We start from the raw sequence: 24,862 nt of genomic DNA on the forward strand, positions 1-24,862 counted from the left end.
CCCCCCGCAGCCCCGTTAATCATAGGATCTCTGTGCCCCCCCCTGCAGCCCAGCAGGTCGCCTTCCTCATCAAGGAGAAGCGCATCTACCTGATGGCCAGTGGACACATCAATATGTGCAGCTTGACCGGCAAGAACATCGACTACGTGACCCAAGGCATCCATGAGGTCGTCACCAAAGTGCAGTGATGGGGTGGGACGAGACGGGGGTGGGCTGTCATCGTTACCACCATTCAAAGTCAGTGATGGTCACTTAGTGACTTTTTATCTCAGAGATCATTTTTATAAGTCTAAATTCGGTACTTGGAGGAAAAAGTCCTTGATTATTCTTCCTGCTGCACTGTCTCTTACTGGTTCCTCACTGCGGCGCTTTGCTGCTCTCCTGGACCTCCACACTTTCATTCACGAGGAAAAGTGCTGTGGCATTCGGTTGCTAGGCAATAGTCCAGAGACCGGCCATTCGCCGTCGTCCGTCTGTCGGTTCCCTGTTCCTGTTCGTGGCCTTGGATACATGGGAAAATTGGCACACACTCAGTAGTGCAGTTTATGAATGGTACACACTTAATCACTGCTGAAGTAGTCTTTCATTTTCAAGTATTACGTTTTTTTATACAGTCATGCGCTGCTTAACGACTGACCACATACAGTATATCACGGTGGTCCCATAAGACTGTAATGGAACTGAAAAATTCTTACCGACTAGCGCCGTCGTAACATCGTAGCGCATTGTGTTACTTCTTCGTGGTGGTGCTGCTGTAAACAAACCTACTGTGCTGCCAGTCGTATAAAAGTATAGCGCATACATTTATGTACAGTACATAATACTCTAATGATAATAAACACCTGTGTTACTGGTTTATGTATTTACTGTACTGTAACTTTATTATTTTACAGTGTACTCTTTCTACTTATAAAAAAGTTCACTGTAAAACAGTATGCTGTGTTACGCCTGCAACAGCATCATGAATCTTGTGTATCCTGTGTCTCTTGACTGTATCAGGGCTATACCATCTAGGTGTGTATAAGTACACTCTATGATCGAGGCTATACCATCTAGGTGTGTATAAGTACACTCTATGATCGAGGCTATACCATCTAGGTGTGTATAAGTACATGCTGCAATTGAGGCTATACCATCTAGGTTTACATAAATACATGCTATGATCGAGGCTATACCCTCTAGGCTTGTATAAGTACAAGTTATGATCGAGGCTATACCATCTAGGTGTGTAAAAGTACACTGTGTGATCAAGGCTATACCATCTACGTTTGTATAAGTATAGCATGTGACAAATTGGCCTAACGGTGCATTTCTCAGGCTGTGTCCCTGTTATTAAGTGATGCTTGTTTGTATTTAACTTGTACTTTGCAAAGACTGCTTAACATGTCCTAGGCCTTAATGCTTTTTTTTTGCAATACACACACACACACACACACACAATATCTGAAACCGCTTGTCCCATACGGGGTCGCAGGGAGCTGGAGCCTAACCCAGCAACAGAGGGCAAAAGGCCGGAGGGGGAGGGGACACAAGTCCATCGCAAGGCACCCCAAGCAAGACTCGAACCCCAGACCCACTGGAGAGCAGGACCCAGTCCAACCCACTGCATCACTGCACCCCCTTTTATGCACTACAGGAATGTTTAAAATACTTATTAATTAAATTCAGAGCTTTGCTGTCTGAACAGGCACTAAACATCACCAGTGGGATGGAGGGCTTTTTAAAATATTTGATATATATGTATATTTTTAAATAGGGAGGTGTGGTGGTGCACTGGGTTTGGCTGGGTTCTGCTGTCGGGTGGGTCTGGGGTTTGAGTCCTGCTTGGGGTGCCTTGTGACAGACTGATGTCCTCTCTTGGCTATCTCCCCTTCTGCCCTGTATTGCTGGGTTAGGCTCCAGCTCGCCACAACTCTGCTTGGGACAAGTGGTTTCAGCCAGTATGTGTATGTGTGTGTGTGTGTGTGTCCATATATATTTTTTTAAATATGCCTCCAGGTCATATATAGTCTTTCTTCTCTGCCTGCACATGCATTTTATGTAAAATATTACAGACAGCTCTCCTGGGGACTCTCAGTGTACAAATGTGACCTCCACTTTGTGCCTGAGCTCCCTTTGTTTGTGTGTGTGTGTGTGTGTGTGTGTGTGTGTGTGTGTGTGTGTGCATAATCTACATTTATATATACACGCGCACACACACACATACCTTTACAGGTGGAAAGTTGTGATACTCTCTTGTGACCTGCTGCTCTGTTTGTATGGAACCCTGTGCTCTATAATCATAATCACATGCTGTCGATACTCTGGCTGATCCGTTCCAATCAATAAATAAGAACATTGGAAACTAATTCTGCTTTATTATTCAAGGGTGGGACAGCTGGTAGCATAGTGGTTAGAGCTCCTGCCTTTGGATCCATTGGTTGCAGGTCTGATCCCTATGGCTGGCTTAGTACCCGTGAGCAAGGTATTTACCCTGGATTACTCCTGTAAAATTACCCAGCTGTATAAATGGGTAAATAATTGAAACTTTAACACTGTAACTTGCTTTGGAGGGAAGGGTCAGCAACATGAATAAATGTAAGTATAGAAACACACTCTCTAGCTTGTGGTGCAAATGTCATTTTTAAGTCCGCAGCTTTTTTTATTCTCGTGTGTTTGAATTGCAGCTCCAGTTCTAGCAACGTGGTGTTAAAGCAGCTTTACACTGAGCTTAAATTGGCCTGATACACACACACACACACACACACACACACACACACACACACACACACATTTTCAGAACCGCTTGTCCCATACGGGGTCACGGGGAACCGGAGCCTACCCGGCAACACAGGGCGTAAGGCTGGAGGGGGAGGGGACACACCCAGGACGGGACGCCAGTCCGTCGCAAGGCACCCCAAGGGGGACTTGAACCCCAGACCCACTGGAGAGCAGGACTGTGGTCCAACCCACTGCGCCACCACACCCCCCTGGCCTGATATAGTAAAATGTAAATAATTGTGTCGCACGTCAAGGACCGTAGTGCCGCCATCTGAATTTTACCCGTACAAGTCATACGTGTGATTTCTGTTACACTAATTGAATTTTACGCTTATATTTTCATAATTATACCCCAAATTGCTGCAATAAAAACGACCCAGCTCTATAAACGGGTAAATCAGTGTAAAAAGCTTAACACTGTAAAATGCTTTGAAGAAAAGTGTCAGATAAACGTTTAAAAACGTAAGAGTGCTATTTTGAGAGAAGCTGAAGGCAGACATGGATTACCACCCGGCGCTTCGAACCCTGATGACGTCACTCGCAAAATTTCCATCGGAAAGAAGACTGCAGAAGAAAAGAAGACTGAGGCAGATGACAGACAAAGGTGAAACGATTTCAGAGCTTTTACTGCTGAGGTTCATAATACATTTCATAGTAAAATTAAAGTTTCCCTTAAATATCTCATAAAATCATATACTCTCATCTCTCACTAAATCGCTCATCTTTCTTATGTACAAAGGATATAGCGGTTTTATTTTTAAGGATACGGATATAAAATCTATTTCTCTAAACTATACCAAACCTCGTCACTGAATGTTTGTGGTAAATAAGGTACCTCTGATGAACAAGAAGCAGATTTTGTGACTTGGGGGGGGGGGGGGGGGGACACACAGTGGGAGCTTAATGCTGCAGTGAGCTGTCCGGGGCGGGGGGTGTGTGTGTGTGTGTGTGTGTGTGTGTGTGTGTGTGTGTGTGGGTACATGGGAGGAGGGCTCTTTGCTGGATGAACGTCAGACCGCAGCTAATCCCGCCGATCTCCTGGTACAACCTGAGAACGACAGGTGCGTTTACTGCCGCTGCGGATATCGCTCCGCATCGGGGGCCTCCCCAGTAAAGAGGTCTGGCGGATTTTTACACATTACAGTATTCATGTACCGTATTGCACGGTACAAAACAGCTCCATGTGACCTGAGTGTGCCAGCATCTCTGAGAGGTCCTTGCTGCAACGAGAGTGAAAAACCAATTCACGCTCCCTTTCCCCCTCTCCGTATCCCAGTAGAACAAGGGCATCATGGGTAGAAGGGTCCCAGTTGCAATGATGAACCCTTGAGCTTAGGGAACCCAACGGAGACCATCCTGACCCCCACGGTCGTCCATACGTCCTCGCTGAGCATCGCCGAATGTCGACATAATGCAAAAGCAAAAAGTCGCAAGGGGCTGCGTTGTTTCCTCTGTGTGTGTGTGTGTGTGTGTGTGTGTGTGTGTGTTTCTCTTCTTTGTGAATACCCTGAATTTGTAACACAAGAGTTATTGGCCAGTTTTCCTCCCAAGTCTTGAGGTGCTGTGATGTCAGACTGCATTAGGACTCAGGTCACATTTCACATGCTAATGGATGGGAGTTTTTTTTTTTTTTTTATTAAGTTGCCCACTCCCCCTCCCTGCTCCCTCCCCCACGGACCCCAACAGCACCTCGGGCATGCTGGGGGCTTTTTGGCCCAGCCACAAAAGAAGTCTAACGTCATGCTCATTTTTACCCCAAGCATGCAGAAACAGAAGCACAGTTTGTGGGCCAGACGCCCCCATAAATCCAGAGTGGGCGATGCAGCTCAGGAGTGGGGTCCCCCGAGAAACGCCTCGGAACGCAAGAGCACCGAACTTTGTCTTCGTTTTCAGTAAAATCCTCCATTTGTTGCCAAGCCTCCATGTTTGGACGGTTTTCAGCAGGGCTGCAATCTTTGGCTCCGTTTTTTTCCTGTTTTTCCCCCCCGGCTTTTGTTGATCCAGGTCGTGTCTCGAAAAGCTTGCTGACTCCAAGTGGCGGAGTGCTCATGGATTCTGGAGAAAACCGAAACATGACAGCATCCTGACCAGAATCCTCCAACTCTAGCATCTTCTCCTACATCTTCTTGGCTGAGGTTTACTGGCCATCTGGTTCCTGATGTTGTTCTCCTGTATTGTTTTCTACACACTAGAACAGATACACCCACCTTATCGGTAATAATGCACGTCAGTGGACCTCCAGCCCTCTAGGGGGCGCCGGAATCAACAGCCCATATTAGGCTCTAAGTTCCATTAGGTTCACATTAGGTTCACATTAGGGTCACGTAGACCTCTGGTCAGTTAAGAGAAGTCCATATAGATGTAGTTGGATGACTTTTCGATCTTTCCCATCTCGACAGAAGAGAAGTGATATGTAGTTCCATGGATCACGGGTGAGCTTTTCTACTGCCTTGTATTCTATTCTATGGCTTTCTGTTTATAGCTACGACTTATTTGTTAATAAACAAACATCTTTTTTGATGATCTTCTGAATGACTGATACAAACATCCCTCACATAGTACCCTCCATAAATGTCCCCTCCAGTAAGAGACAAACAAGTTCTCAAATGTGTCTCAAAGTCTCGTCCCCTTCCCCAATTGAGGGACTTGGGTTAGTTTCACTTTTTAGGAATTCTCTATGGGATCCTCTTCCACATCTTACTAATTCTTGCTATGATATGATTCAACAAAGCGGGAACTGTGGGAATTTCGGGGTTCACCGGTCGAGAAGAGAGTGTTGGGAAGAAGGGCTCGAAGTGACTACTTTGGCACGTATTACATCGGGAACATTAAGCTGTTTGGGTCCTTCATTGTTCGTAACCATTGTCGGACAGCGTTCTTCACATCGGAGGTAACTTGGGGCAATGGATCCAGATGGTCAGAGTCAAACGACTGGCAGGTTGATACTGTGCTCCTGCCATAGGATGCAGCCGATTCCAACAGTCGGTGACCACGAAGACAAGTCCAGACGGTTCCATTCAAAAGATTAGCCGCAGCAACTTGGTCGTCATTAACCAAACACAAGGCACCAGTAGAGGTCCCTTTCTAACCCTGAACCTTTCAAGTGCAACTTCCACTTTAACCTTTCGTGCATCAACACATGGGTTCCATCAGGCAAAGGTGCCGCACAGACTTCACTGGGTTGGGCTTCTTAGGGTCCACAGGTTGGAGAACTGGCGTGGAACAAAGTGACGTAGGATACCGGAGAGCATTTGAGTTCCCACAGCCCTTAAGCATCCCTTTGCATCCAGCTGAAGAGTGTGATCTCTGTAATCAATTTTTCCTAGTTAAGGGCTATTGAAAAGAACAAACAGTTTCCCAAACACGTTTGATGAGCTCAGGGACAGGTCTCTCTTGAAAGGAAAAGCTTCTGGTTTGATGCATCTGTCCTCAGGAGCCTAATGGAGAGCTCCCCCTAGTGGCCGGAGCCCATGAATTTGGCCATTAATGGGAACATGAGTGGTTCATCTCGTGCACCCCATGCTTTGACCTTCGCGAGGCTTTTAAAGTGCACACACCTGTTCTTCCCACTTCTCCTTCCTATTTCCTCAGGCCAGCAACTCGGAACACCCTAACAACACGTCCGTAGCATTTCAACGTAAGGGTGAATAAGCTAGTTTACCCCCATCCCCCTGCCCTCCCCCCCAGGCGTGTCGCTAGGTCTTCACCAAAGGCTTCTCTGACTTGTCCTCCGGTGTCTTGTCCCCATCCCGAGACTTTTTCCTCTTCTTGCTGCCTAGACGAAGGGAAGGTCACATGTTCAGGTCCCAGAGAAACCAACTGAAAAAGATGTGTCATTTAACTTCTCACAGTCAAAGACCTACCGGCACGTGCTGGACCACAGGATGGGTTCGATGAGCCTCGACAATGATATTGTGTGATGGAAATCATTTTAAAATGATTATATATTATTCTATAGGGGGTGCGGTGGTGCAGTGGGTTGGACCGGGTCCTGCTCTCCGGTGGGTCTGGGGTTCGAGTTCCACTTGGGGTGCCTTGCGACGGACTGGCGTCCCGTCCTGGGTGTGTCCCCTCCCCTTCTGGCCTTACGCCCTGTGTTGCCGGGTTAGGCTCCGGTTCCCCGCGACCCCGTATGGGACAAGCGGTTCAGGAAATGTGTGTGTGTGTGTGTGTATATTATTCTGAAATGTGAAACATTAAAGAAACCATGTGTCTTCATGAAAATGAGGAGAGGAATCTGAGTGCACGACAATTGAATGACACGGGTCGGACTCAGTTGGGACACAGGTGCCAGTGTGCGGAGTCACCAGTGCGGGGCTTACTCAGCTTCAGCAGAAGCTTCTTTCCCAGCGTTTCCTCCGACCTGCTCAAAGACAGCGTGCTGATGTAGGGTGAAGCCGAGAGGTCCGTCTCCATGGGAACGACATCTGAGCCGGTGGAGGATGGAGTAAGAAACAGAGCCAGACAATTAATAAGCACCCGTGGCGCAGTGTGGGAGTGTGATTTCATAAATCTTTGCTGAAATGCACATCCCTTTAAGTTAAAAAAAATCTTATACTTTTTCATGTTCTGGGTAAAGAAGAACACCACCAAGGGAGCCTGCTTCCCACCACGTTTAATGAGGTAACGGTACTGAAGCTCGGTGTGCATCCATGAGCACATCAGCCCTAAGAAGCTGCAGCGGAACTGTTTTTAATAGACAGCACGGAAACCGAAGAAGTTGAACTTATAGCTACTTGGTCAGAGCTGAAAAATTTCTCTCATTACGTTTGAATCGGTGTAGAAACCCGAGAGCTCAGGAGAGAGTCAGACATCCTGTCTTCCCATCTCACCGTTGTGCCCATCGCCTTCCGACCGATCCTCTCGAATGTAGGGGATCTCGTCCATCCGCAGGAACACCGAGTCGCTGGGGCTCTTCTGACCATCTGACTTGCTACCTGTAGGGGGCACCATAGAGCCAGACTGAGCTCATGCATGTCTGACTGCTGGGATGCACAGCATTACCGGACTGTGTTGTAGTGCTCAGGTGGTCTAGCGTCGTTCTGCTCGGCTCTGTCTGACACCTTGCACCGGGCGACTGTGTTCTCGTCTACCCGCAAACTTAACAAACTCGTAGTCACTGTGGGCCGCAGTTACAACTCAGTGACTGAAAGGGGCTCCATTCAGAGTAGCGTGTGCACTGCGGGGTCACGGTAGGGCCACGGAGCGGAAGCGCGCTTCCCTCGTCCACGGTCCTCCAGACCCGATGGCTCTTTACGAGTAAGAGGATTGTTCAGCTCCATCTGTGTAGACTAACCACCCTCCCCCCCACCCTCTGTCTGGGCAGCAGTGTCATGGGGCGGCGAATGAAACAGCTGCTTCACACAGACTTCAAGCCCGGAAAATCGCCGACTGCTGCCGAAATTCGGGGGTGCCAAATTTTCCTACCAAAATTGAAAACTTGGAAAAAAACAGATGAAAGCCTTGCTTAATGATCAAGAAACTGTTCTGATAGAAAACTGAAGACCCGCCACCTTATGTATTATGTAAACATGGTATGATGAATCATGCTGCAGCTTTGTAGGTCACATTTTCTATTAAATAAACTGTCGGTCGATGTATCTACACCGAAGATAAAAATAATTCTTTATTACATATTTATTGCTTCGTGCCCTGGGGTGCCCAAAACTCGAGCTACCTTTAGGCGGTGACACTCCTAGTCAGCACATTCAGGGGCTCCTGTAAGGAGAGCCAGCGGTCCGCTAGACGGGCAGGTGGTTGGACTCACGGACGATGCGGTTCTTCTCGTTGAGCACGGTTGTGCTGTGTGGGACGCCGGACTGCTGCTGGCGGCAGCGCCCTGACCCCGGGCGGGCGAGCTCCTTCGGCGCCGCGAGGGGCCCGCCTCCGCTGTCCGGCAAGGGGGCCTCAGGGGTTGGAGCGGGGGTCTGCGCCGGGGTGCTACCCTCATTCACCTGGGCATCAGTGTCGGGGGTCTGCGGGGAGCTGTCCATACGTGTGGCCGTCAGGGCATTCTGGTAGTGGCTCCGGGTGATCTGAGGGGCAGCCGAGCAGGGACATATTCCAGCACTGGCCAGGCGTGCCCCCCTACACCCTCGCTCACAGATGAGCCTCTTCTCCCCGACTATGTCAACTCTGTTTTAGTCATCCAGCTTTGACTAGCCTCAGAAAGACCAAAATTCCCAGTGGTAACCAAGTAGAGAGGCCTTGGAAGAAGGACGCGCATTCGGATCAAACGCCGTAAAGCACGGAAGCTTCATTTACAGTGTCGAGAATAAAGTTAAACTCATTTATAATGAGAAAATAAAAATGTCTCATCTGCCAAAACTCCTGTTCGGTGCTGACTGTCGATCGATTCATCCCATATACAAAAATTCCTCGTCTCGTTATCGTTCATTTACACCGAGGAACACAGGGTGGTCCCGCACTTCTATTTTTTTGGGTGCTCTTTACTGCCACCTATTGGCTGGGCGGGTAAACACAGGTTGCATAGCTGTGCTGAAGGCAGAAATTTTGAAAAAGAAAGAAAATATTTTTGTATTTGAAAATCTGTAACTTAACTGTTCGTATCACGAGGAGCCAGTTCCTTTTTTTTTTTAGTATTACGCTATAAAGTTATTTTATGTTACCGAGCTATTTTTAAGGATATAATAGCAGTACCCCCAATAGTCTCTCTACCTTTTGGCAATGCTAAAACCCCTTCCTTTCCCTGTCAAATTTGAATTTTGTGTTTTTATCTCTTTTTTTCTAGCCAAAACAGCTTAATTAAAGGTCACACTTTATCTGATAATACATCTTAAGGACATATGAATTTACATTTATTTATTTCTTTATTTATTTGACTGCACTTTTCTCCAAAGAGAGTTATAGCAGTGAGCTACTTACACTGATCTACTCATTTACACAGCTGGGTAATTTTTACCGGGGTACTTCACAGGAAGTACCTTGTTATATCAGACACACTGCTCCGACAGGACATTGAGCTGCCCGGAGCACTGGAGCTCACCTTGATGATCTGCAGGTCGGTGAGCTGGCGCACGGTGTAGTCCGGCAGGTATGCGCCGCCGCTGCTGTTGAGTTGGCTCGAGCTGCCGCCGTAGGTCATGGAGTCGGAGTGGTTGAGTCCGCTGCTGCGCGACGGGGACCTGTGGACTGATCCCACGACAAGATTCCAACACGGATAAAACGTTCACTTTTTTTTTTTTTTTTTTTATTATTATTTTTGTTAGTTCCAGAGACTCTATGTTTGGAGAGGGTCCTGTCCACATCTGTAGGGAACAAAATTTTACACCTTTTCATGGGAATCACTAAACATCTGCTAAATATCGACATAATGCAAGAGCTGATGAGGACACTGGTAAAAGATCTTCCAAAGACCTGAAGGACCACAAGAAGCTGGGCACCAGGACATCAGCTCAAATCCCAGTCACTGCCCACATTTACGAGGAAAAGTTCATTGCACTTCAATAAAAACAAAATTGTGTGCATTTTTACAGGGCACAGCGGGTCCAACTGAAACACCTGACTGACCATTTTGCCCTTTCCAAGAAGTCCTAGAGGGTCACATACTTTTTCAATCAGTGACCTGTTGTTCAGAATAAGACTGTATTTATTATTTTCATGACTTTAGAGGAAGATCAGATCCCATTTTAGGAGACATTTGTCCAGAAATCCAGACAATCACGCACCTTTTCACAATTGCACGCTAAAAATCCGTTCTGTATATCGATCAGTTTGTAAGCGTGTTTCTGTCTGTGTATAAATGCGCTAAGTGTCCCTCCGTTTGCTGTCATCTGAAAGAAAATGTGGTGGAATCACACCCACGGCCATTATTGTCGAGGCACCAAACAGGCCCCCTGCTTAGTGGCGCTGGCACGCTCCCTCGATTCTCCTGATTGGTCCTCAGCCAAGCCACGCCTCTGGCCAACGGCCAATCAGTGTGGATGAAAGTAAAAAAAAAAAAAAAAACAGAAGAGCAGCGGCAATGACCTGACTCAGCATATTAAGGCCGCGTGACACGTGGAGGGACAGTGACTGGACTGTGCGCTGCCGAACCATACGCCGAACCATACGCCGTCACACACGGCAGAGGCGTCCTTCTATCATGGAGCTCGACTATCTAACCGTTAAAGAGGGCGATGGAGTCGAATGGACTGGTGGCGACAGGTCTTGTGCAGCAAACGGTTAGGGTTAGGGTTACAATCAGGCAAAAGACAAAGTGGTTTTATAATGAGGCAAACGCAGCCAATCACCTAGAAGTCTGTAAAATTTGGGGGTTGCCATTTGCCATTTGCCAAAGCAAAAAATAAATTATAATGGGAAAAATATATTATTATTATTATTATTATTATTATTAAGAGTGACCCATTGTAAGTAGTGTATCTAGCAGTGTAAGTCGCCTTGGTGAATAAGGTGTGTGGGCTGATATCACTACGTAGTATCCGTTGTAAGTCGCTGTGGAGAAAAGCGGCTGCTAAATAAATATAAATGTATTATTATTATTATTATTATTATTATTATCATCAATAACAACAATAATAAGAGTAAAAGTAGTAAAAAACTTTAGTTCATTTATTCAAGACCTTATTTATCACGTAAACATAAAACGAGGCATTGATGGTTTGTGTCTTCGAAATGTGGCAGGTTTTTGGGTGACACTTTACATTTACATTTATTCATTCAGCAGACGCTTTTCTCCAAAGCAACGTATATCTCAGAGAAAAAATTTTCTATGGAACAACTGTCGGTGTACACACAGAAAATAGTTCATATCTATTTTCTCCCTTAGCAAACTTTACAAAGTCTTTTAGTTTTTAGTTTGTTTTCACTTGTTAAAACTTTCTCTTGAGTGCGTATCTAATGTTACATATGCATTATTATAGATGATCGCGTCAAAAACTCGTCGTCCGCGAACCACCCCGACTCCACGATGAGATGCGCGCTGCTATTGTGACTCATCATTTTTAGCTTTGCTGCTGAAGGACGAACCACAGTTTTACAGGTTACATAAGAGCGGTTCAAACGGTCGAGCGGCTGCGGCTGCGGCTCCGACAAAATGCATCCCGGATACCTGCTGAGAGCGACGGCATGATGGCGGGCACGCCGAAGTACGCAAACGCGCCGTTCTCGAAGCGCAGGGCCTCCTTGCCGAACTCGACCTCCACGCGACCCTGCAGACAGGAGAGGAAAAAAAAAAAAAAAAAAAAAAAACATCATTTACACAACATTTTTCTCTAAAGCGATTTACAGTGTTCAGCTACTTACGATTATTTACCCCTTTACACAGCTGGGTCATTTTACTGGAGCAATTTAGGATAAGTATCTTACTCAAGGGTACTACAGCTAGAGGAGGGATTCGAACCTGCAGCCTTTGGGTCTAAAAGCAGCAGCTGTAACCGCTACCGTCGTCACCATCAACATCACGTTTACGTTCTATATTATTTTTGTTAGTGTGGTCATCAAGTTCACTTAGCAGATTGAAACTGTTCCTCTATTTGAACAGGTGGTCCGCAACTAACGACGGTCATCCCATCAACCTTATTATATTATTTAATATTTGTATAGTTGTAGTGTTATATAGAGTGTGGTAAATATATTTACTGTTATGATATTATAATTTCGACGTTTGGTCATGACATCAAAGGCCAACCGCTCCTTCGGCTGAACGATAAAACCGGGCGGTTGTCGCTGTTTTGGTGTCTAATAGCGACTCATGTTTGTTCGAAAAACTTTATTCGTGATTCCATTCGTGCTGCTTTTTATTTAAAATAGCTACGAAACAAAAAAAGTGTTCTGTTGGTGCTAAAAGAAACGAAAATAGCAAAAAAACAATAAAAATAAATTAAAATGGGAAAAAATAAATCATTATATATATATAATGATAGACAATATAATAATTCTATACTGCATGCATGTTATTATTGTTGCATATTAGTACATTTAACATATACAACATGGGAAATCATCCAAAACAAAATCGCAACGTCGACTGAAGACGCACACACAAGGGTCAAGTAGGGTCGAGCCAAGGGGGTTTGGTCATGAGTTATGCAAATATCACATATAATTCCTGCTGGGGTCAGGTGGGCAGGGCCTTTACGAGGGGGCGGGGCCAGCGGCTCACCTGTAGCACCAGCACAAAGTAGTCCACGGGCTTGTTGCGCTGGAACAGGAAGTGCTGCGGGGCCCGTTTGTTCTTCTCGTCAAACTTGAGCTCCTGCACCACGCTGGGGTGTTTGAGCAGCCGCAGGAGGATCTTCTCGGACAGGTGCGCGAGCTTGAAGGGCTCCACCTCTGGCGGGCAGACGCGTCGTTAGAGGACAACGAAACGCGGCCCTACGGCTCCGTTCGACCCGTCCGGCACCGAGCGGGTCGCGCTCAGGGTCACGTGACAGCTAGGAGCGCCGCCATTGGCCACGAAGGACTCGGCGACCCCTCGCCGTCCGAGAATGGTCACGTGACCGCAAGCGAGAGCCTACCTGTGGACAGGAAGCGGTGCGTGGCGAGCAGCAGCTGCGGCGAGATCTTCACCTTCATCTCGTTCTCCGACAGCTTGAAGATGGAGAAGTCCTGCTGCTTGCGCTCGTGGTGCGAGACTCGCCGCTTGGTGCGGTTGTCGGCTGCGAACACAAGGGAGCGCTGCGCTGGTTTAAACGGCGGGGCCACGGCGCCTGCTCCGAAACCCCGCCCTCACTCTACACCTAGCTGGGAGGAGAGGGCGGGGCCAAAACAAGAGCATCGGGCGATGCTCAGCAACCATAAGGCCCATTAGTGTGATTTATTACCGCTCCTGGGAGGCGGAACCCTCTCCGTCAGCGCCAAACCCGGGAGGCGTCACACGGGAGCGTAAACGCGGCTCTGACGGCACGCCCTCGATGAGTGACATCATCGCTCGCACCTGAGGTCACAAACTAAACCCTGCTGCTGCAGAGATTAAAGACATTAGCAGTTCCGTACATGTTATGGGGTTGTAAAGTATGGTATATATGTGTATATATATATATATATATATATACACACATACTTGTGGCAGCGTAAACTGGCCTCTCATGTCACGAGTTTGAATTTATTTATTGTCGACTTTTCGCATGTTTTTTTTCCTTTACAGGAGTTTAATACAATATTGTTTATTTATTTGATTTTTTCTTATTATTATTTCATATTACATTCCGTCTGAGATCAGTATTAGATCTGGTGTGGTTCGAAGTTAAGAATGTCATGTCACATTTTGAAATATTAAAACGGTCAAATATAAAATAAATAATTCAGTATTAAAATTTGTCGTACAGAGTTCATATCTTTGCAAACGTGCGATGTGACCGGTTCGTAGCACGAGGAGCCGATGTGCATCCCGCTATCGTTCCTGAACATACTGTACGGTTCCCACTGCTTGCCCCTCATGGATCGGCACAATTTGAACTGCAACAGTGATCGAGAAGGACCGTGTGACCATCCAGGAGTCCTAGAGCATACAGGAAGAGTCATGTGACCACAGGTGACACCCCCCCCGGGTCAACGGAGTGCAGTAACTTTGGGGTCTAGCCAATCCATCAATTGCCAAACGTACTATACAGGTCGGTCTCGTCCAGGATCTCCGACTTGATGATTTCTTCGATGACGTCCTCCAGGGTGACGATGCCCATCACCTCGTAGAAGGGGTCTCCCTCGCCCTCGTTGTTCACCCTCTGCACGATGGCCAGGTGGGATTTACCTGCAGGGGGCGAGAGCAGGGGGGACGCTGAAGGAGCGCTTGCTGGGTGAAGGCGGACCTCGGAGCGTAAACAAACACTGTCAGCCGTGCGCATCGACGCTCCGGTTACAACCTACGAGACCGTCAACGGATCTGCTCCCCGATACCTGCAGGACCTGAGCACCCCATCCAAACTGCTACGCTCCTCCACCTCCGGCTGCTCGATGGTTCCTCGTACAAGAGGTCCAAAATCATAAGCCCAAAAGCTCCAAGTTTTCACTCCACTGTGGTGCAATGAGCTCCCTCCGTCCCTCAGAGGTGCCGAATTCCTCCACACGTTCAAGAAGGGTCTCGAACCCATCTCTTCCAGACCCACTTCTCTCCTGATCTCCTATTGGCTCCATAAACTTCAACGGCAAAACACTGCATCACTCCAGTCCAAACACGGTGCCACCGCTACATTCCCCCAAAGTGCTTTACTGGAACACCAACCAGTAGGTTGCAGGTTCAGCTTCCAGGAGGGAAGTACACTTTATGCTGAACCGCAGATCAGCGTCTGAGCGGCTTCAGCAAGCGACCATCCTGCTGTAGGACGCGTCACCCAGCACGGGTTCTGATCGTGTTCGACGTTACGGAATGACCGTGAAGGACCCTGTCAGTCACAGGACTGAGGGGCCACTGCTCACTTCACCAAGCGGCGCGGCGTCTCCATGAGCTCCGACGGCACGTGGCCAGCTGGCAGCACCAGGAGGGGGCGCCGACCCGACTCCCTGCCAGGACAGCAGGGTGCCAACCAGCATGCACCAGGCTCCGCCCTTCCTGAGGCCCCTGGATCCCACACACACACACACACACACACACACAGAACTCAGCACTGAGCTTCTCGATTAGCTTCGTCTCAGGAAAAAACCTCTCATTTCCAAAAAAAAAAAATCACAAAACAAAAAGCTTTAATTATTTATAGCTAGAGGGGCGCGGTGGCGCAGTGGGTTGGACCGCAGTCCTGCTCTCCGGTGGGTCTGGGGTTCACGTCCCGCTTGGGGTGCCTTGCGACGGACTGGCGTCCCGTCCTGGGTGTGTCCCCTCCCTCTCTCCAGCCTTACGCCCTGTGTTGCCGGGTAGGCTCCGGTTTCCCGTGACCCCGTATGGGACAAGCGGTTCTGAAAATGTGTGTGTGTGTGTGTATTTATAGCTACATTATTATTCTTATTATTATTATTATTGTTATTAGAGCTATTGTGGCCTCAAGGGGGAATTAGTTATGAACTGCCTTTATATTGAAGATATTTACATTTATTGAAGTATTCATTGTTTGATGGATAATTTTCGTTATTTGATCAATTTTAATACTGACGTCTGGCTTTTCACTTATGCAGATGGTTTAATGTGATGTTTAATTTTGGAATTAAAGAGGTTTTGTAAAAAAAAAAAAAAAAAAAGATTATATACCCCTGAATTCTGAATATTTATTTTTAAGGAAAGAATCTTGCTTTTATGTCTTTCAGCAATTTATTTTGGACATTTTAGGCAGTTATTTTATGAGTGATTTTATGTGATTTGTCATTCATATTTGATTTGCTGATATTTATCGGTTGGTTTGAGCGTAATTGTAATGTGTTAAGAGCATAATAATAATTATGAATAATTAATGATAGATATTGAAAGAGAGTGAAAGTTTAAACACTGTTACATTTCATTGACTTTATTCACTTGTTTTGAAGGTTTCATATCCTGCCAGAGAGATGAATATTGTTTTTTTCATTACAAATTATGCTGTATGCACTGGGGTTTTCACAAAGCTATTCATTTTACCCGTCATTTTAATGAGCGCACAAGACTTTTGTTTCTTTTATAGGTTTATGATTTGATTGTGTTCAAAGTTTGCTATTGCTTCTTTTATGGTGTTTGATGTCAATTTATAATTTGAGCGACTGTATTTAATAAAGTTTGAGGAAATTAAAAAAATATAGCTATAACTGGAATCTGAATTATCCGTACTGCGTGTGCGTCTTGTTTTGCTACGTAGATGTGATTGATTGCAGGGAGTTCAGAGCCACGTATCGACAAGGACAGTCAAAAAGTTTTGGCAATAATAATTTTCATTTATATTTTCAATAACTTTTTACGGATATGTAGGGGATTCTTATCGACACCCCCCTTCCCCCAGAACTGTTAGTCATCTTGGATAAAGGTGTCAGCTGAAATGCGTCGCTCTGCAGTATTTCAAGCGGACACTTTGAATGTAAATGTATTACAGTTATGGTGAATTCTTCAGAGGACTGGATGGCGAAGGACACATCGCATCGGAGGAGGTGCAGGGGAAGCAGCCTTACATAAAGAGCTGTGTGTGTGCTGTGTGTGTCGTTTCGGGACGACGGCTGTTACACAACGACGGGCTGCCTGCACCGACTGCAGGGTGACCCAAAGAGACAAGGGGAGAGCAAATGCTCCGGAGGCAGTTGGGGGCGGGACCCACTGAGACCTTGACCCGTGTGGCTGCCCGTTGACTCTTTCTAACACACACACACACACACACAGATGCTCAGTAAATACTGTATAACTACTAAGGTCAAGGAGGTTTCGTATAAATTGATTAATCAAATTCACCCGGCAAAGACCCTTATTGTGCAGCAATTTAAAATTAATATGGGCGATAACTGAGCTTTTTGTGAAAGTAGTCCTGAAACTTTTCAACATTTATTCTGCTTGTGTCCCGTGGTGGAAAAAGTCTGCACGGAATCGCAAACTTATATTAATAAAGAGGCCAATATTGACATTAGTTTTAAATAAATGGATGTTATGATAAACTTTAAGCCAGTGAAAATAATAGAAAATATCTATATATTTGTATTTGACTTAATTAGCACATTATTATATGCATGAAGTGAAATGATGTGGGAAGATTCTAATGTCGGACCATTTTAAAACGGGCGTAAAGGCCTATTTGCAAAATACTTTGGAATGTATAAATATACGGACCATATCATCGTGTACTTGCCTTAATCTTTCTTTCATCTGTATTAATATTGTAATGAATGTGATGATGATGTTTTTCAGTATATGTACATCTGTTTGCATTGTATTTTACATTCTTGTTATTGTTCCTTAAAAAGCAGTTCAGGTTAAGTGGCCTCAACTAAAGGAAGTCACAAAGTTCTGAGTTCAGTGACCGTAGCAGTAGCAGGTAGTGCAGTAGTCAGTAGTTTTGTCTCTGGAATCAGAGGTTGCAGGTTTAAATCCCCACTGTAATACTTTTGATCAAGGTATTTACCCTGATCTGATAAGTAAACAGTTACTCTAGTGTATGAATGAGTAAATCAGTGTAAGCAACTCTGCAGAAAAATGATCCACAAAGGTCCAACAGCAGTGCCCCCAGGGATACTTAAACAACTTTTCAACAGTGCCAGTCAAAAGTTTGAGTTCACTTGAGCTTGGTACCACACTTGCATCGGCCAGACAACAGAAAAACCGGATGTTTGAGGAGTGGACGTCACTCTTGTGGACCAAAGAGTTAAAACGTAAAATTTTTGATTGCATCTATTCAGTATACATTAGATGGTGAGAGTGTTAAGGTTTGAAGGTGAGCATCTCACTTAAGCCTGTGGTTCTTTCTCTACAGACTGGTGGTGGCAGTGCAATGTTGTGGGGCTGCTTTGCTGGTCACACAGTTGGAGATCCTCACCAAGCCCATGACGAATTCAACCAGCAGCGGCTGTCATAGCACATTTCAGAGGCCTACCCTTATGTTAGGATTACAGCCGGTTCGGCCGTTCTTCTTTCTTCAACGAGATACTGACCCAAAACAGCTCAAAGTTGTGCAAGAACAGCCCAGAGAAGGAGGGCAGCTGAACCTAATGACCTGGATGTGAAACACAGTCATTTATGAAAACAAAATCAATTTCCAGCAAGTGTACTCAAACTTTTGAGTGATATTGCAGGTCCTTAACCATCATAGCACCTGCTACCCTTTATCTGTGCAGTAACCTAGCTGTCCGCGACCATGATTTTATTTCTCTCGTAACGGTGCGTCCGAAGGAAGGCAGGCGAGCAGGAAGGACAGTTATCTAACTGACCGTCAAGCGCTCAAGGACACCAACTCCCAGCATGCACCTGCACAGAGCTCCGAGTGCCAGGACTGACTAAAAAACTGCGAGCTCCGCCCCCTCTACTTATTACCGCCTGAATTCCTACACAAACATGCGCTGAGAACCGATCCCGAGAAAACGGTGTTTATATTATTGCAAGAACACGGTGTGTGGGTGTGGGGCGGAAGGGCACCGCGGTACCGTATTCGCTACTTCCTCCTCCACTTCGACACACTCAGTCCTTCAATGCGGCCGTCTGACCCCCGACCCTCGACTCCCCACCAGGCGGCTGGAACCCATCCAGCATCAGACAAAGTAGCAGAGGAGCGCAGAGGAGCGCAGGGGAGTCTCCGTCCGTGGCCCACTGTGTGATTTAACGGGATGAGACCCCACACACTCCCGGAGTTTGGTTCTGTCGCCCCATGGGACATTTCTTCTTTTTTGCACAAGGAATGAGCTCGGTGGGACGGGGGGGGCGGGCTGATCGACAGGGGGGCCCCTGGTGCCCTGCCAGTCACGCAGGGCTAATTGTCACGGAAAGCAGCTGGGCTCCAGGCCAGGGCGCAGAGTCGGGGGGCTGCCAGCTTCCGCACTGCGGGGGAGGGGCTGGCATGGGGGGGGTGAGCAGCTGCTGAGGGACACAGCACAGTGTTTTATCACTCAGCCATTACGTAATCCCCCCCCGGCGCCTGCCCCACTGGCGTCCCTCCCTCCCTACCTCCCTCCCCACGAGGACTGAAGACTGCTGGATGCTGCAGTGGTGCTGGGTGGAGTTGGAGACCCACCTAATGGGGGTTATTCCTGGTCCCTGACAGACACACACACACACACACCTAATGAGGACACGCTAGGCATTTGGAGGGCCTCCCGGATCTCCTCATTAACCAGGTTCGAGGACTGCAGCAGGTCCAAGTGCCGCATCGGTTCCCCTAACGATGTTTCCAAACGTGCCGATCGCTCACGTGCGGACAATGGGGGCGGGGCTTAACCTTCCCCAGAGCCTGGCGCCTGTCCTGCAGGCCTGCGGCGATGCGAGAATAAAAACGTTACGTAATGTCTGAGTGGATTATGCAGTTTTATTGCGAGGTCCCAACTCGGAAGTGATCCGGGCGCCGCGCCGCGCTTGCGTTTTTGAGGGAAATCCGCCGCATCCGGAGGAGATTCTCTCGCTGTCACACGGCACATTATACTTTATTTTTAAAAATATCGTCGGCTGCGTTATGGCGGCTTTGACTCAAACGTGGGGAATTACAGCGACGTCTGCTTTGTTGTGCACTGTCCACACAAAGGGCCAGCGGGGGGCGTAGCGGTTAGAGCCCTTGAACTGCAGTTAAGGGACCCCTAGTGGAAACCCATTCCTGTTGTATGACTCAGGACTAATGTACTGACCCTGAGTTACTCTAGTAAAAATGACCCTGCTGTATGAATGGGCAGTCAGTTGGAAGCAGCTCAGCCTACAAACCCAACACTGTGCGTCACCTTGGAGAAAAGCATCAGATCAATGAACAAATGACACTACTCTACTTCCGTTGCCATGGGAACGACCTCTAACAGTCCACCCCCCCCCCCGGTTCCACTCCTTGGTTGGCTTCCTCACAACAACACTTACCGCAACCTCATTTTATAAACACACATCTGTGGATATTTCACACCTCCAGACTAAACTGCCATCTCTGATCTCCCGTCCCTTTGACACACACACACACACACACACACACACATACATTACCGTAGTAATATCACTGTACGTGCAGCTCTTCTGCAAAGCAAGCAAACAAAAGTGTCAGAACTGGTTATTACAAGAAGACAGTGTATAAAGTAAAGCTTGGAGCTCAAATAAATGAGAAGTTAAGGTGTGTTTCATACTGTGAGACACTTTTATCAGGGGGTGGGGTGCTCAAGGTCCACACACTCCTTCTAATGGGACTCTTTGAAGTGTAAATGCCACTGGAGATTTTTTCCAAACACGGGTTCCGGTGAGTCGCTCCTGTGTGTCACCCGGGAACACAGGTGACTAATATCACGTGACCCCCCCCCCCCCCCCCCGACCCCCCCAGTGTCACCGCATGGACCGCTGTCACATGTCCACCCTCACGCTCAGCCAAGTCCACTGGTCTTGGACCCTCCAATCTACTCTCTCACTGAGCAGCTCTGTTCTTATGTTCATATCAGCTGCAACACACAAACACTGTATATTTATATATTTATAATACGATATGTTTACAAATATTCATTCAATCATTTATACATTACCAATAACTGCTTGCCGAAGTCAGAGTCACAGCGGTCCAGAGCCTATCCTGGAAGCTTAGGGCATGAGTGAGACAGGGTACATCCTGGAGGGGACACCAGTCTGTCACAGGGCAATCACACACACACACACACACACACACACACACACACACACTGAGGACAGTTCAGAGTCACCAGTCCAAACACATGCCTTTGCACTATGGGAAGAACCCAGAGCACCTGAAGGAATCCGACATGAACACAAGGAGAACATGCAAACCCTGGAAAGACCGAGTCGGATTCAAGCCCGCGTCAGATTCCACCTCCTGTGTGGCACCAGAGCGACCAGCTGTGCCGTCCCCGAATCTTCCTGGTTTCTAATTATCTTTCCAAATTAAAAATGCCCTCGATACATTTAATACTTGAGCTTGAAGTGGGACCGTTACTTTGAGACCCTCGAACCTTTGCAGTTCCACCCTGCATGGAAGCGAGATAACGGTGTCCCGTGTAAGGAAACACGCTTTAGGTGTGTGAGGTTGTGATGTTCATTTCAGTTTGTGTGAAACAGGGAGCAGCTCAGTTAGTCTCAGCAGTTCCCCCCTCCCCCCTCCCTCCCCCCGGGACTGGATTAAAGACGGCCAGTTAGGGGGGGAGGTGGGGGGCGATGACGCTCTGGAAGCCTGAGAGGCGACTGAAACGCTACCCTTAAAGGACAGGAAGTTAATTAAGAGGAGGGCATTTGTGAGATTTAAAAACGACTAATTTGTCATAATTTCATATGGAAATTGTGCAATTATTGCATTTTTTTCAGTACGGCCGGAGTTGACGTTGGCAAAAACATGATGGAAGTGATGGAAATGTATTAAAATGAATAAAAGAATAGATAGTGAGACTGCTTGACAGGAGCAGATCCTCGGCGATATTCTGCTCTAGGACCAGCGGATGCGACCAGGAGGTTGTTGGATCGAATCTCAGTGGGGGACAGAACTGAGAGACAGGAAGCAGCACATGTTGCTGCTGGTAACTGGTCACTAACAATGAACTACTAACCACATTGGGTTAAAAGCTCCTGATCAGCATTCCACTCATATGAAACCCATGACCTCATTATTGATTTTCATAAATGGGTTGAGTGTTCAGCCAGAGACACATCACTGAGCAACAACATGACCTCCTCCTCATACTCAAATATGAATTATCGGTATGCTGAAGAAAAATAGGCTGTTAGTGGGGGGTTGCTCATATTTTTCCCCCCCATGAAACAAATATCACATGTATGTAACAAGTAGTAAACAAAAGGGGCTGTGAGAGCAGAGTGGCTGGTGCTCACTGTATATACTGTAACCCACACAGAGAGAGTGTGTACTGCGTGTATATTGTATCCAGACCCGCTTATGAAATTAGTGATGCATGCATATAATAACAAGAACAGCACAGGCTGGATTGTGTGGATTACTGAATATAATATATTGTGCATAGGGGGGTGCGGTGGCGCAGTGGGTTGGACCACAGTCCTGCTGTCCGGTGGGTCTGGGGTTCAAGTCCCGCTTGGGGTGCCTTGCGACGGACTGGCGTCCCGTCCTGGGTGTGTTCCCTCCCCCTCTGGCCTTGCGCCCCTGTGTTCCCGGGTAGGCTCCGGTTCCCCGTGACCCCGTATGGGACAAGCGGTTCTGAAAATGTGTGTGTGTGTGTATATTGTGCATATAGCACTGTATACACAGCGCATGACTAAATATGAGCGAATATGGTTTTGCTCATTGTATATTGTATAGAGTATGCATGTTGTAAAAAAATAAGTAAATGATTACAGACTACAGCTACAACAGTGCAGGGTGTATTCTGCAGTGTGTGTATATAATGTATAGAATACGTAACATAACAATGCGCCTGTAATACAACGTATATGTACAGCAGTGCTGGCGCAGTGGGCTGGACCGGGTCTTGCTCTCCGGTGGGTCTGGGGTTCAAGTCCCACTTGGGGTGCCTTGCGACAGACCGGCATCCTGTCCTGGGTGCGTCCCCTCCCCCTCCAGCCCTATGCCCTGTGTTGCCAGGCTTGGCTCCGGCTCTCCGGGACCCCATATGGGACAAGCGGTACGGACGGTGTGTGTGTGTGTGTGTGTGTGTGTGTGTGTGTGAGATGTATTCATCTGGCTGACACTTTTCTCCAAAGCAACTTGCAATGTAAAGGTATGTACACTTATTTACCAATTTTTACAGCGGGTAATTTCACAGGAGCTATTTTTCAGGGTATGTACCTGGGTCAAGGGTACAACAGCTGGAGGTGGGACTCGAACCGGGGACCTTTAGGTCTAAAAGGGAGCAGCTCGAACCACTGTGGTATATTATTAATTATAAGCGACATGTGATGTGTGACAATATAATAATAATAATAATAATAATAATAATAATAATAATAATGTTCATGTAAAGTAAGGAGGCACATAGTCACTAGTGAAGGGTCCCTGGATGCGTGCGCCTGTGTGAAATACATACGTGCATACAGAGACACAGAGACAGAAACACATACACCGCGTGCGTACATACAGTATATATTAGCGCGCGCAGAGTCAGACGGAGCGAGACGCACCTTTCTTGAACTCCTCGAGCATGGCGTCCAGCTTGGTGTCGTTGAACACGCAGTGCATCGGGTGCCTGTAGAACTGCGTGATGGTCTTGAGCGGCGTGCAGTCGTCCGGGTCCACGAAGGCCAGGTCCTTGACGAAGAGGATGTCCACGATGTTCTCGCGCTCGTTCTCGTAGACGGGGATGCGCGTGTAGCCGCTCTGCATCACCTCGGACATGGTGCCGAAGTCGAGCACGGCGTCGGAGGCGAGCATGAAGCAGTCGGTGAGCGGCGTGAGCACGTCCTCCACGGTCTTGGTGCGCAGCTCGAGCGCGCCCTGGATGATGTTGAGCTCCTCCTTGACCAGGTCGTGGTACGGGTCCGTCACGCGCAGCATCTCGAGCAGCTTCTCGCGCGTGTAGAAGTTGCTGATCTCCTGGTGCAGGATGAGGTCCAGCAGCTTGCTGATGGGGTACGACACGGGGAAGGAGAGCACCATGAGCAGGCGCGTCACCCAGATGGTCTTGGAGGCGATGGCGAGGCCGTGGCGCGAGGCCACCGAGTGCGGCAGGATCTCGCCCAGGAAGAAGATGGCGAAGGTGCAGAGCACCGTGGAGAGCCACGTCATGCCCAGGATCTGGCACATCCACACGGCCAGCGACGTGTTGATGAGCGCGTTGCCCAGCAGCAGCGTGCACAGCACGTAGTTGCCGTGCCGGCGCACGGACTCGATGCGGCGCGCGTACTTCTGCTCCTTGTCCGTGCCGCTGTTCTGCAGCACCTGCAGCTCCACGGGGTCGAGCGCCAGCAGGCTCAGGTTGAGGCCGCTGAAGAGCGCCGAGAGGCCGAGCAGCAGCACCGAGATGAGCACCTGGAGCCAGAGGTCGGCCTCGGGCGCGCGCTCCACCACGGCGAGCCAGAAGTCGCGCGTGCGGAAGTGCTCCCACTTGGCGCCGTCGAACGCGCACATGGAGTAGTACTTGATCTTCTCGCCGCGCCGCAGCTCCTTGGCCAGCAGCTCCACGAGCACCGAGTTCTGGCTCGACGCCGACCTGAAGGAGCCCAGCAGCTCGATGTCCGACGTGCGCGCGCTCTTGTCCACGCACAGGTTGCGCTTCGCCGGGTGCGCCGCCGCCGCCGCCTCCTCGATGAACGCGATCCAGGGGGCGGCGGAGGCGGCGGCGGCGGCGGCGGCGGCGCTCGCGCGCCCGCCCGCCGTGCGGTTGAGCCGCTGCTGCTGCGGCGACCACGAGTAGTACACGCGCAGCATGAAGCGCGTGCCCTCCGTGGCTCTCAGCACGCCGTCCTGCACGGAGACGCCCGCGCCCGTCTCCTCGGGCCGGAAGCCGAGCAGAGCTCGCGCCCGCCCCGGCAGCCAGCCGCACAGGAGCAGCAGCAGCAGCAGCAGCAGCGGCGCCGACGGGAGCGCGGGCGCAGCATCCGCAGCCATGATGCTCAATGAGTCGGGAGAGGAGCGCTGGAGAGCGGCGTCACGTGCTCCGTCCGCGGGCAACCTGGGGGGGGGGGGGG

General features: G+C 48.3%; 1 protein-coding gene across 1 annotated transcript; it reads right to left on the reverse strand.

Moving 5' to 3' along the window:
• Positions 1-8,631: 8,631 nt before the first annotated feature.
• On the reverse strand, positions 8,632-24,834 carry cnnm1 (cyclin and CBS domain divalent metal cation transport mediator 1). The gene is made up of 7 exons (XM_029250672.1): positions 23,357-24,834; positions 14,327-14,470; positions 13,239-13,379; positions 12,884-13,053; positions 11,831-11,930; positions 9,767-9,912; positions 8,632-8,745 (listed from the first exon to the last, which is right to left on the reverse strand). Exons 1-7 carry the CDS (start codon positions 24,780-24,782, stop codon positions 8,722-8,724), a joined length of 2,151 nt encoding a protein of 716 aa, XP_029106505.1. The 5' UTR covers positions 24,783-24,834; the 3' UTR covers positions 8,632-8,721.
• Between the last annotated feature and the right edge of the window lie 28 nt (positions 24,835-24,862).

The sequence above is a fragment of the Scleropages formosus genome, chromosome 3 (genome assembly GCF_900964775.1).
Source record: "Scleropages formosus chromosome 3, fSclFor1.1, whole genome shotgun sequence".
Lineage (NCBI taxonomy): Eukaryota > Metazoa > Chordata > Actinopteri > Osteoglossiformes > Osteoglossidae > Scleropages > Scleropages formosus.

Coding starts and splice junctions, on each gene's coding strand:
- cnnm1 (XM_029250672.1), bottom strand. CDS start 24,782: ATGGCTGCGGATGCTGCGCCCGCGCTCCCGTCGGCGCCGCTGCTGCTG. Junction 13,054..13,238: donor GCACCGCTTCCTGTCCACAG/GTAGGCTCTCGC, acceptor TCTGCCCGCCAG/AGGTGGAGCCCTTCAAGCTC. Junction 11,931..12,883: donor ACTTTGTGCTGGTGCTACAG/GTGAGCCGCTGG, acceptor TCCTGTCTGCAG/GGTCGCGTGGAGGTCGAGTT.